Here is a 14,206-nt window from a genome sequence, read left to right on the forward strand (position 1 = left end):
TTCGCCTATGCAGAGCACCCAAGTACCGGGGTACAATCTCACCGAGGAACTTCGCCATAGGGATGTGCCCTGCAGTTCTCTTCCTCGAGTGCGGATCACGGTGTACCCAAAAGGGCAGCCGCTTCCCGGTAGCCTCCCCACCAACGAGGATAGCGATCCTTTCTTCAATGTCCAAAGGCGGGTCGGTATCGTTGAAAGGTGGAGTTGAACCGGTTTAGCCAACGACCCCTAGAATCATCAGTCACCAAGTAAGACACCAGCAAATGCGAAAGCGAACGACCCTCTAGCTGGGAGCACAGTGAGCAAATACTATGTCCGCGTCTCTAACTATCCGCCAATTTGAGTCCGCCTACTCTCGCAAGAGCCAACACTCTCCTCCTTTCTATTCATTACAGTGATCCTATTGAGCTACAGCAAGTATCCACGTGTTTGTTCAAAGCCGTCTATCTTATGGGGCTCCAATGCCAGGCACGAATGCCTCTCATCCCACTTGTCCCATGCATGGTAGCAGACTGAGCTAAAGTCAGCCGCTTGGATATATTTATTCATCCAATTCTGGGTTCTGGTCGTCCAAGTCCACTTCTTGAACAGTTGGTTCTTAGGGTAAACAAGGAGCCTATCCAGGTGGATGAAACCAAGCGGCACTTGTGAAAAGCCCTTGCTCGTTGTCCCCCACACAATGCAAGTATGCGTGGGATCTTAAACTCGTGGTGGAGAGTTGCCGTCCCTACAGAGGTCGACTTGGAGGAGGCTAGCTACTGTGCACAGGGCTAAGTTGGCATCCTGGGAGCGTCTATGTACGACTGAGGGTTTCTGATGTTTGGCAGCACTCGTGCTTTGTGAGGCCCCAGGACAGCTTGTCTTTCTCTCGCTCTCACCGCAGAGTAGGAGGAGTGAATCTATCTCGAATAGATCGCTTCTACGCCAGTGACCACTTTTGTGACATGGGGGGATCTCTTTGCATCCTCGCAGAGACCACTTTTTCCGACCATGCTCCAGTGATTCTCACTGTGACAGACAGATAGAGGAGGGGGGGTGCGATGCTACACATCTCTGAGAGGATCTTGTTGGATCCACAGCTGAGAGAGAGAGTGGAGGCACTTTGGATAGAGAGCTTGGACACGCACGACACCCCTGCTCGTAAGAGTGGCCTCTAGAATGGCTGAGCTTAGTCGCTTCTTCCTCCAAGATTTCGCAGCTCGCTTGGCTATAGCTAGAGAGGAGGAGAAGCGGCTCCGACGAGGCATTGTTTCCTTGCAGAGAATGTAGGAGCAGCATCTAGACAGCCCTTGGTTGAAGCAAATGCATCAGGCTAGACAGAAGGTGAGTAGCATTGAGGAGCGGTGTCATGAGTTTCCCTTCCATCGATAGGCATCTCAATGGCCCCATGTCGGTGACAGAGTTACTGGGGAGTTTTTTGAGACGGTGGGGCCACGCCATACGCACACCAGTGTTAGCCAGTTGAGGAGACCCGACAGGTCAGTTGCTTCAGAGGCTGAGGATATGCATGCAATTGCTACTGACTTTTACCATGATCTGTTGTTAGTTGAGCCTCAGTCAAAGCATGAGGATGCATGCAGAGAGCAAGTTGGGGCACAAATGCCTTGCCTTGTTACGGAGGAGATGCGACAGAGACTTGAGCTTCCCCTCCAACTAGAAGAGCTCCATGAGGCCCTCAGAGCACTCCCCCGAGGTAGTTGTCCATAGGAGGATGGTTTGACTGCCAGGTTTTTCTTGGAGTACTGGGACCTGCTTGGTTCAGATCTTTGTAGCACATTCCAGTACGTTTTGCACACTAGCAAGATGCCGGACAGCATTAGTGAGGGCATGATCTACCTTATTCCCAAGGAGGAGGCTCCTTCGACGAGATTCGACAGTGGTGACCATCACCATCCTCAACTCATTCTACAAAATTCTAGCAAAGGCTCTAAGCCTTAGGATCCATCCACTACTAGAGAGCATTATACATGTGACCCAAACAGGTTTTGTCAAGGAGCGTAGTATCCTTAACATCTTCACTTTTTGACAGGCATTGCCCTCGCGTCTCTCCGAGGAGAAGATCAAGTGTTTGAGAAGGCCTACGACAGAGTTGACTTGAACTTCCTGGAGGGCACTACATAGGATGGGTTTCTCAAATGCTTGGATCAGGGGTGTGTCAGCTCTCTACAGGAGTGCGCACAGTCAGGTGCTCTTGGCAGGGAGAAGAGGGGAACACTTCATGCTCACGCCTTTGGTCAGGCAAGGTTGCCCTCTAGCCCCCTTCTTTTTCTGTTCTATGCGGAGGCGATGAGCACATTTTTGACTTCTCAACAAGTTGGCTTGCGTGGTCTTGAGCTCCCTATTAGGGCAGATGGGCTTCTTGATGTTGAGTTTGCCAACGACTCAACCTTGTACTTGGAGGGCCAGGAGGCCAACCTGCACAAGTGTGAGCAGGCTCTTGAGGTGTTTTGTTGTCCATAAAGAGCACTAATCAACTGGAGGAAGACAGTAGCTTTCTGGGTTGGCAGTGCTCCTATGCCTAATTGGTCGCCAGGTGAGGGTTTTAGATGGATTCCCCAAGGGACTGTAGTTCGTTACTTGGGCAATGGGACCCTGTAGAGTGGTTTTGGAGAGACCCCTTCTCTTCAGACAATCCCCTTCTTTCAGTACATTGTTCGACTGGGGCGACACGTATTGGCAGCACCGAGAGAGGCTAGTCCTGCTAGAGCACTTCATTGGCAGGAGGAGGGTCTCACAACTGAGTTCTTGTCAGGTTTTTGGGAGCTTTGTTAAGAGTTTTGGCATCTCAAGTGAACAATCCAATGTAATCCCATTATTTGTTTTGGCTTTTAGGTATTTAGTTTACTTATTTGTCAAAGTCTGGGTAGGGCAATTTACTGAGGTTGCTAAATAAGCAACCCCTTGCCTCTATTGTATACACATTCAATTATTCATTGCCAAGGTTGATTGGTTCAGACTCTCTCTCTCTCTCTCTCTCTCTCTCTCTCTCTCTCTCTCTCTCTCTCTCTCTCTACGCTTCCCCATCGTCGACTTTGACATGGTATCAGAGCTGTGTCACCGTTGAAGGCATTGGAGGAGGAGCTGCCCTTTGGAGAAGAAGAGGAGATCTCGTCGTCGGCATCTTACACCCTTTGTGGCGATCTCTCAAAACGCTGAGCATTTTTTTAAAAAACGCTGCCCTATTTCCCTCGCCAGCGTTTTCAAAACGCGGCCCCGCAGCATCTATCCCCCCCCCCCCCCCCCCCCCCCCCCTCCCCCTCCGCCAGCGAGCGTTTTGAAACGCCCCTTACGGCGCTGCCCACCTCTCTGCCCTGCTCCGTTTTAAGACGCTAGTGACAACGGTGCCCACTGCCCCTCCCCCCAACCTCGAGCGTTCTGAAACGCTGCGCCAAGGCAGCGAGCCCACAGAGCCAGTGTTTTCTAATAGACAGCGTTCTTTTTCTTTTAACACTATTTACAGAAGGTTAGGGGGCAGTTCCCCTTGGGCAGCGGGTGCATTTGCCGGCGAGGTCAACCAAGGTACAGAGAGGGTTTCGGAGCTCAGGTTTGGAGCGGCTTGGGAGGTGCGGAGAAATTGGAGCTTAAGAGAGGGACAGTTTGGAGATTTATGAGGCATGGTTTGTGCGGCCACTTTGGAGTGCGAGAAGGTTTTCGGAGTTCCAGATCTTGCAACTTCATCATGGCCCCCCCTTGCTCGAGTGTCCGCGACGACGACGACCAACACCAACAAGTGGCTATGGATAGCGGATCCACCATCCAGTTAGCAGCCTATGCACCGGCACAGTTCTCAAGGAACCCGAAAAATTGTTTGGCTCGAGATTGTGAAGTCAAAAGCAAATGGACAAGTTTGCTAGAGAACAGCGGCAAGCTGGACAAGGATGGCAGTACCAATACTGCCTAGGTACCCACGAGGTACGACCACAGTTGTCATGAATGTGACTTGACGCTTTGTTTGCCTCGGGAGTTTGAAGCCAAAAGCAAAAGCAAGAACTCACAGATAGACAAAGACAAAGGCAAGCTGAACAGGGATTACGCTAATAAAGATTTGACAGAGGAGATCGGCATGGCATATGTGGCGGTGGCCTCCACGTTTGATTTCTAGTCAAAGTGCAAGTATCACCACTAGCTTCAGCTAGAGAGAGGCTTGTGAGTGGCAGAGAGGGACAAGAAGTACTCCCTATAATTAATTTGGACCCTTGTGTTGGAGTTCAAGTTATCAGTGTTTGCACTTGTAGGTCGGAGTTCAATGCACATGCATTTGGCAGAGAACCAATCAAACGTCTAAAACACTATGGATGGGCGCGCCAATTCATTGTTGTTGGTCGGATCATGGACAGGATGTGTTCCACAGTTCATTATCTTGCAGTTTCATATTTTGGACGTGATGTGTTTATGGTTCACGAATGGGGATTATTGGACGTAGTATGGTCTACAATTTAAAGTTTCTACAAAGGCAACCGATGCTCAAGATGGCATTATTATCAGGTACAAAGTTGAGGGTAGCAAAACCGAGGTGCATCCAATATCCCAGCCGCTACTGAGGTGTCCATGGTAGCTTCTATATATATATATATATATATATACCTAGATGAATCCAGGATAAGCCTAGATTCACCCTTAAAGGAAAGTGCAAGCTTCTACATTGACTTGGTCTCACTATTGATGTCCACTATGAACTGCAGAGAGGGTAGCAAAACCGAGGTGCATCCAGTATCCCAGCCGCTACTGGGGTGTCCATGGTAGCTTCTATATATATATATATATATTATATATATATATATATATATATATATATATATATATATATATATATATATATGAATCCAGGATAAGCCTAGATTCAACCTTAAAGGAAAGTGCAAGCTTCTACATTGACTTGGTCTCACTATTGATGTCCACTATGAACTGCAGAGAGGGTGTTAAGAGTTTTGGCATCTCAAGTGAACTGCCCAATGTGATCCCATTATTTCCTTTGGCTTTTAGGTATTTAGTTTACTTACTTGCCAAAGTCTGGGTAGGGCAAGGGCATTTTACTGAGGTTGCTATATAAGCAACCCCTTGCCTCCATTATAGACACATTCAGTTATTCATTGCCAAGGTTGATTGGTTCAAGAGACTCTCTCTCTCTCTCTCCTCTCTCTCTCTCTCTCTCTCTCTCTCTCTCTCCTTGGTCTCTACGCTTCCGCATCATCGACTTTGACACGTTTATGGGACTCCAGACAGCCGAGGCGAGTCGCTTTATTCTAGTGACTAGTTGCACACAGAGCTGCAGCAGTAAAGAGCTGGCTAGTACATAGTGGCTTTTCGGCAGTCTGTGCAGCTTGTGACCATCCTTTGGAGTGTGAGCGTCACTATTTGTGGGACTGCCCCGTGGCACAACAGGTTTGGCTTCGGGTTCTTCGACTGATGCCAGCTCTTTCCACAAGGCAACACTACACTTGGGGTGTTGCTGCTTGGTCCACCCTCACGGGCCCTACGCTCCACTTTGAGCTAGCCTTCACCAGCAAGATGATAGTGATCCAGGGAGGTCGACCTACACTTCAGCCTGCCACAGGGCTTACCCTCCAAGAGTGGTGCAGAGAGATGTGTGTTGGGAGCTTGTTTGTGGCCTAACGCTCTGGTTCATTTGGCAGGCCCATTGCTTCCGCATCTCTGAGGCTCGCCATGTCCCAACGGCGGAGACTATTTGCGACTTTTGGTTGGAGCTAATTCATACTCTCAAGGGTCAGTTCGAGAGACTTCAGGGCAGCTCCGACCGCATGTGGGAGCGCAGAGAGGCTTTCCTGCACAACTGTGGCGCCCAAGGCCTTTCTTCACCATGGTCCAAGGTGCACCCAGATGGCACTACCGGCCACATGTGTGGCTCTTTTCTCCTCCCATTTTGTGATTTAGCCTCATTGTACATATTTTGTTTACTCACTGGGAGAGTCTCTCCATGCTTTTGATGTAGCCCTCTCTAGTAGAGGTGGTTTGTAACCCTATGGGCAGTTATTATTAACTAATGGAAGGATCTTTTTCTCGGGTTTACAAAAAAAAGGAATGCTTTGATACTTGAGCACTTTCCGATAGGAGCTAGCCCCTCATCTAAGTCCAACCAACACATGTAGCATCAGATGACGCATTACATGATGCATTGGTACCGCAACACGGAGTGTTGTAACAGGCTTGGACACTTCAAGCGAGAAATCAATAACCTCACCCTTGAAAGGTTTCAAGAGACTCACATGAAAAGCATTGTAAATCTTCCAAGTATCTGGCAAATTTAGTCCAAAGGATACATCATTATTCTTCTCGCATACATAGCCTTGGAAAAAGCCGCTCTTTTCCTTTTCGTTTCCTAAGGCATGCCTTCTCCAACCATAAGAGCACCCAATCATCTTCCTTCAGCTGAAAGTCGCGTCGATGCTTGTCGGCTGCCTTCTTATGTCGTGCTTGAGACTTCTCAAGAGCCTCGCGAACCTTGGCAAAAGCAGAGTCCAGATCTCGTGTGTACTGATCCGCTTCAAAAATCTCATCCTTGGTGCTTAGAAATGGTGGTACCTTCTTAGCGCCCTCGATTACCTCAAATGACCTCTTCCCCGTCGATGAATGAAGGCAAACTCCACCAAGGACAAATACTTTTCCATTGAGTCTTCTGATCCAAAATATAAGACTTCAACAAATCCAAAACCACTAAATTGGCTATCTCAGATTGCCTGTGTCTGTGGGTGGAACGAGGACGAGAACTGCAACCACGTGCCAATGTTCTCCGAGATTGCCCTCCAAAACAACTAGTGAATCGGGGACCTCTATCCAAGACTATGGACTCAGGCATGCCATGTAATCGAAAAATCTGTGAAACAAGCAGTTTCGCCAAATGATCGGGCTTAATTGTCTTCTTTACCGGAATGAAGTGAGCCTGCTTGTTGAATCTGTCGATGACTGTCCAAATTCCATTGTGCCCCCTTTGAGTCTTGGAAAGATCAAAAGTAAAATCCATGGCAATGCTTTCCCAGGCACGGGAGGGTATGGGTAAAGGCTATAGAAGTCCTGGTGCCTTATGCCTGTCAAAACTGGACCTTTTGGCATACTAAGCAACTGCGAACACTCGTCCACATTCTTTTTGAGCCTCGGCCAATAGAAGTAACATTGCACCCTTCAAGGTGTTATCAATGCCGCGGTGGCTCGTAAAAGGTGGATAATGGCACTTTATCAGAATCTTTTCCCTCAAAGACTATGTAATACACAACATCGTTTTCCGCATCAAATAGCCCTTCCATATGGAATAGCCCGCAAATGTCTCCCCACTCTGCAACCAGTGAAAGATGGCTGCAAAATCAAGATCAGTGACGTACTGATCGACCATATCCTTGAAGCTTCTACGATGGATCGCAAAAAATGTCGGAACCAAGGGCTTGCGAGACGACGCATCCGCCACTAAATTCTTATGTCCCTAAACATGGACTATCTGGAAACGAAACTGTGACAGAATGTTAGCCCACCTCATCTGCTTTTTCGAAAGCTGCTTCTAAGATAAGAAGTAGCGTAAACTATGGTGGTCAGTGAACACAGTAAAATCGGCTCCAAGTAGAAAAATTTCGGCACTCTGTAAAAGCATGGATAACTGCCAAAAGCTTTTTCTCATAAATCTGTGCAACCCGCTCAGGACATGAAAACATCAAGCTCTCGTAAGTTATGTCATGGCCTACTTGCATCAAGACTGCTCCCAAACTGCAACCACATGCATCACAATAAACTTCAAAGGGCTTTTGCAAGTCCAGCAAAGCCAATACTGGTCCTATTGTCAACTACAATACCCAAGCATCTAGCACCCCTTGCGTTTTGGCTCGGCTCCTGCCTAGCTCAGTGTAGCAATTCTTTCAAGTGAAGTAAAGCAACCCTTGTTTTTGTGTGAGGAGTACTAGATCCGAGCAAAACCCTTAAAACTCTTCCACTGCACCTGACAGGGGACACCCAAGCAGGTAAGCCATAGAACATACACCCTACCCTTTTTCAAAGATAGAAAAATGCAATTCGAGTTAAAGATTTACACGACCATTTCCGTTCTTGAGCACGCAGATCCGACTCAAGTGAAGATGGTTCCTGGGACCTGACCCCTCTGTAGAGGAGATAAACTACCGGATAAGACATGATCCGGACGAGACTCTACGAGAGCTTGAGAGTGTGAATCAGCGGGTGACTAGGTAATGAGGATGTGTTTTAAGCATCCCTCTTTGCCAAGAGGTTGCAGAGCTAGAGAGAGCACAACGCAAGACATTCGACGAGGAAAGTTGCATATGCGTACTAGTCGGGCTCGTGCGAATGAGGCAATGCGCATCATTCGAACATCAATGCAAGATGACCCACATGAGGAGGATGACCACCATTGTAGAGCCAGAGTTTCATGAGGAGGCAATGTCTTGACAGATGAAGACATGGCCTCCTCAAATGCTTCTTCTTCAGATTTCAATGAGGAGATATGAGTATCCATCCAGCATGCTTCATTAGTTTTTTGGATCGGCACTTCGTTTATGGATTTTGGATCATTGGATGTATCAGTTTTTAATGAATCTTGTTATGTTGTAATTTTTGAAGTTTTTTGTGGAATGTTGTTGCATCATGCTTGTGTATTTGAGTCTTGACAAGTGATTGAAGCTTTGAAGTTTGTATCTATGATTTTGTTGTTCAATTCTAACAGTCTCTAGCTCGTATGAGCGCATCGTTAATAGTTTTCGCCATATGGTAATCTTGGTTTGTAGTTAAAACTTTCTTAAGTGATACATCATATTTGTGATATATCATGAACTTATTAAAGTATTGCAGACTTTAGGCTTTTTTTAAATAACATACGAATTTTCAATACATTATAACCCAATCCATTCAGTACTACATATAGAACATACCGAACATGTACCAACACTACCTACCTTACCACCTGAAGGGGATCGGGGAGCACCACAACCGAAGAGTGAGAGAGAGAAGGAGACACACGACACACAGATATGGGTGGGGAGACTCAAAGAGTGAGCAGCCCCCTATACACTTATGCTATGTATAAGGTATACAAGTCAGTGGGCACCCAGACTCTGGGCGGCCGGGCAAGGCACAGACGTCTATACCACAACAACCTCCCACTTAAAGGCGACTGTGCCTTTAAGCAAGAGAACCTAGTCTAAAGACTACAAAAGGTGAGAGAAAACCGCTCTCAACCGATATCCACTGGCTAGCTGTGATCGTGTGCATCCGGCTGTCCTGCTCCCGTGTAAGTCCATACACCACAAGACGTACCGCACACGTACTGCAAGTATGTATGCAATACCTGCATATCTCGCTCGTGCACTATGCCATCATCAGTCAACAAACGACTGACAACCCCAACTGCAAATGCTCCCACTGCAGCTGCGATATCCGGTCTCAAGATCAACATCTCATACATGAGACCACCGAATGCCGATGCAATGCTAGCGGGCCCTGCTAGCTCTACGGAGCATGCATCAACATATATATCCCTCGCAATAGGTATCTCTGACTGACAAGGCGTGTCAGCCACATGCATCTCCTGACTGTCCACAAAAGACGCATCAACATGTCGTGCAACCTCAGAGCAAACCAGCTGCTCTAGGTGTCTGTTGGAAGACATATCCTGCACAACTATATCCCCATGCTCACTGTCGAGCATAGAAAGGAATGACTGCATAATCGCTGACATCTCAGTCTCCTCTACAATCATCCACTGTAAACATGACCACTCAATCTGCTCTGACTCACTAGAGCTCTCATGCTCTAACTCCGTATGCATAGACTCTTGCACAACGTCCTCCTGTCGTGACTCACTAGAGCAAGACCGCTCTACCTGTCTATCCTGCATAGAAGTATCTTGCACAACTGACTCTCTGCTTTGCTCAGTCACTAGCAAAGCATGCATGTCCGACTCTATCACCTCTCTGTGTGACTGCTCAAGTCGTGCCCCAACTGTGTGCACAACGAGCTCACTACTCTGCACTCCATGCAAAGTACCCTGCAACCCATGAGCAAAAGAGACTCGCCTGCTCTCTCGCTCTCTACCTGGCTGCATGATCACAGAGACAACACCGTCTCTCTCGTGATCCACATGCAATGGGTAACCTGTACCACTCCTGGCACCTCTCGCAATCACTAGCGAACCCAAATGCATCACAAAATCTCGCTCTCGTAGCGAAATCTGACATCCACAATCTCTAAGCTGACCAATCGAGATCAAACTCACTGTCAAATCTGGTACATAGCGCACATGATGCAGGGTAAATCTCATACCACTGGGCAAGGACAAACATACGTCTCCTGTACCCTCAATGTCATACACAACACCATCAGCCATGTACACACAACCTAGTCTCCCACTAGAAAACGTGCTAAACCACTCACGATGCGACGTGACATGGAAAGTAGCATCTGAATCTAGTAACCAATATGAAGACAATGTGCAATCCGATATGCAATCCGTAGACATAAGATCGTCTGAAGACAAGCTAGATGTAAATGTGACATCGCCGTCACAAGCATACTCAGTAACCACCGTACTGATCTCACTAGCATCTGTCATGCCCAAATCTGCATCATGCATCTGTCGCCTCCATTGTCTCAAACGCCTGAAACATCGACGCCTAATGTGTCCTCTATGTCCACAATGCCAACATGTCAAGTCTCTATGCCGTCGAGACTTGCGTGTGGGATCAATCTCTCCCATGGACATAGAAGTGGGACTAGACTTCCCTGTAGACATGGATGTCGCGTACATAGCATGTAAACTCTGCCATAAAGCATGAGTTGTAGTCTCCCTCGAGACCTGCCAGTAAACAGACTCAACCAGATGCAAACAAATCGTAGACATGGCTAACTCATCAAGATCCTGCCAATCATCATCACGCATAGAATTGGGCTTCGCCGATAAACCATGCAAGGGTTTATCCTGCCCCAAATCCGCCAATGCAACAAGCATATGTTCCTTTCAAGCAACAAAATCTACACCATCAAACTGTATCAGACCATAACGCTGGAAGTCAAATGAAAAATCAGCCATAATGCTCGCAAAAGAGCAATCAACAATGAGTAGCAAATGTCAACCAAATCAGCCGTAAACTGGCTCGAATTGCATCAACAAAAGTCTGCAAATATGGCTGTAAAATCTGATGCAAAGTTGCACCAATAACCGTGCAAAACCTTGCACAAAATCACAAGTCAATATGACTCAATCGCGCATAAATATCTGACAAAATTTTGGCAAAGTCTCCTTTGTAACTGGAGCAAAATCTCAATAGTAAACCTCAAAGAGACAATAATATATGCCACAATGGCCAATCCGGGAATAAACTCGACCGGAATCACCTCACAAAGTCATACATATGAGCATACCCGCTCTTGTCGGAGTACCACTCAACGGCACCTCAAATGACATACATGTGAGTGATGATTGCTGCCAAAATACCTTTCAATCGATGACCAAATGTTTGCCAGATAACTATAGCAACATTTCGCAAAACCTTGCAAGATCTGTCGCTATGCGCAATGCGAAATACGACACACAAGGGCATACACAAGTGACTCCAAACTCCAACCAAATGATGACTGAAAATCACCTGTCAAAGTGGGAGTAAACTCAACCACTAAACTGTCAAAGAGCAACATACGGATACGTAGAAGCTATGGCGAGAACCTGGATAAAATCCAACAGAGTTTCTTATATAAATTGAGCCAAATCTCAAATAATCTCAGCCATAAACAAACACACAAATCCATATATGGCATACATAAACCGCCAAGACCATGGCAACATAGCTCACTCTTGCATGAGTGGCTCTCTGGACAAATGCATATCCAAAAACCTGTGTACACCTATGAATTTGCTGGTTGCTGCAGAAAATACTCCGTGTGTGTGAGATATACCAAAAACAGTGTTTTTGGGACCCGAAAGTGCACAAATAAACCTGCTGCTGTACCTGTTGTAATTCAAAGCATAATTTCAGCAAATAGACATCACCATCGCGTCCGGAGCGTGCCAAAACCCTGACCTAGACTCCTGGATCATGTAGATCTGACTTTGTATGACGGAGCTATGCAAAAAACTGCGTTTTAGAGCCCGAAAATGGCAAAAACGAGCTGCACACAGTCTTGAACCTGCTCCTGCTCCACTCTGCATGATGCAATGTCCTCTCAATGCAAGCTCCAACGCAAGAGCTCTGCCACAACAGCATCCAAGCACTCGAATGTCAAGCTCTCCTCCGCCGAGCACTTCTCTAACGAGCTCCACTGAGCTCAAAAGCTCCTCTCACCAAGGAAGCCGCAACCGCCTCCTGGACCAAGCTTGACCACACCAAGCTCCTAAGCTCCAAAGACAATGCTCCTCAAGCTAAAATCTCTCTCCGTGAAACTCCACCATCGAGAGAGAGCGAGCGAGCTATCGCCTCGAAGCTCTCAAAGCCGTCATGCTCTCCGCGGTCACCATAGCTCTGATACCAATTGAAGGGGATCGGGGAGCACCACAGACGGAGAGTGAGAGAGAGAAGGAGACACACGACACACACATATGGGTGGGGAGACTCAAAGAGTGAGCAGCCCCCTATACACTTATGCTATGTATAAAGTATACAAGTCAGTGGGCGCCCAGACTCTGGGCGGCCGGGCAAGGCACAGACACCTATACCCCAACACCACCGAGGTAGGGAGCGCACCCTCTGCGCACACCGTAGGATGTACAACAGTACTAATAAAGGACCTCTGCCATCATCATTGTACTTGGCTAGCTATGAAGGATTGAGGAACATGAGGGGGTGGTGGGGCACACAAAAACATACGTGGTGAGGATGTAGGGGCAAAATGTGTAGGAAGAGGTGGGAGGGTGGGTGGGTGGGTGGGGGTGGTTGCAGAGGGTGCTGGTGCTGGAGCATTAGTGGGAGAAGGCCAAAGTGGAGGATGCATGGCGAAGATGGTAAAGGCTGCCATACCTCTTTTTGCACAAAAAAGAGGCTGCATTCTAGTCCTTGAAAACCCCTTAGAATGACCAAATGATGCTGCTCCTAGAGGGGCAAATACAAAACTGTAAGTAGAAAGCATGCCCGCAGGCTGAGACTACACAAGCGGATACAACTGAGCCACAAGGACAAGTCCAGAAAACTAGAGAAAGTGATTCTCCTACAGAGAGGAGTGCCCTGGCCACCTACATAGGCAAGAGGACTCCCAGCAGCATCTAAAAGATAGGCACCTCAACCAACACCAATGATCTCTCTCTTACCATCCTACTCCCATCTTCTGCTTCGCACTTTTACATCATAGTCACACAACTCATAGATTATCCTCTGCTCATGTTACCTCCGTAAGAACACTCACAAAACTCCAGCTGCTACAAGCTATGAACAGCCTTTGCTATGACTCATGGCAACCTCAAAGTCCCTGGTTGGGCTCCAAATAGATCAATGCAAAGTGTGCAATATCATAGTATTTGTATTCATATATGGATCCCCAGGCAAACCGCAAACACAATGAACATAGAAAAGCATTACTTTTGACCAATTAAATGAACAGAACACGACATAACCATTCAAGCATTGGCTTACCACTGAGCCTGCTTTCCCTGACCGAAGAGTAACAGACCCCTCGCCGTTGCCTTGAGAGTTTCTGAAGTGACGAACGTCGGCCGGAGTCCTCGTGGGATTAAGACAGGAGCCAAGCTCCGTTGCCATGCTGGCTGCAATGTCCTCCATCAAGTTCTTTCCAGGGCTTGATAAGAATGGGAAGCTCACCCACTCCTCACCCTCCATGGCTGGATCAGCTGCTCTCAGAGATGCTGCAGCAAGCGAAACGGGAGGAAACGAGAAAGGCCTGTTGCTCCGGCTATGGCGAGCAAAGCGATTCTGTGAAAATAGTTGCTTCCATGCGGAAAATGACTTCCTGTGTGCGCGAGGAAGTGAAGCAGAGCTCAGGGAGCAAAGGCACGAAGATTGGCAGATGGCAACCTGCATGATCGATTACGCCTTGAACATCATTTGCAGGTTCACATTGTGTTATTTTAACGCGTTGTCCGGACGAAGGGGTGAGAGTTTGTCCATTGGGTTTTTTTTTTTTAAAGCCGTTCGGAAGCTTCGCTTGGACTAGTTTTACGGGATTGCGCCCACTCTGCATGTCTAGGGGTTGAACCATAGTGGGTGCGCTTAGAGCCCCTCACCTTTACCACTAGGCCAACTCCCCTTAACTG

At 47.5% G+C, this 14,206-nt stretch overlaps 1 protein-coding gene across 1 annotated transcript in view; it reads right to left on the reverse strand.

The window, feature by feature from the left end:
• LOC147431333 (red chlorophyll catabolite reductase-like) overlaps window positions 1–13,999 on the reverse strand; it is a 35,817-nt gene extending 21,818 nt beyond the window's left edge. The window contains exon 1 of the mRNA XM_086493933.1: window positions 13,569–13,999. Coding sequence (XP_086350059.1) covers window positions 13,569–13,973 — 405 coding nt within the window. The 5' untranslated portion in view covers window positions 13,974–13,999. The remainder of the gene's footprint in view (window positions 1–13,568) is intronic.
• Window positions 14,000–14,206: the final 207 nt, after the last annotated feature.

This window comes from Adiantum capillus-veneris, chromosome 21 (assembly GCF_014529385.1).
Source record: "Adiantum capillus-veneris isolate H3 chromosome 21, ASM1452938v2, whole genome shotgun sequence".
In the NCBI taxonomy this organism is placed as follows: Eukaryota; Viridiplantae; Streptophyta; class Polypodiopsida; order Polypodiales; family Pteridaceae; genus Adiantum; species Adiantum capillus-veneris.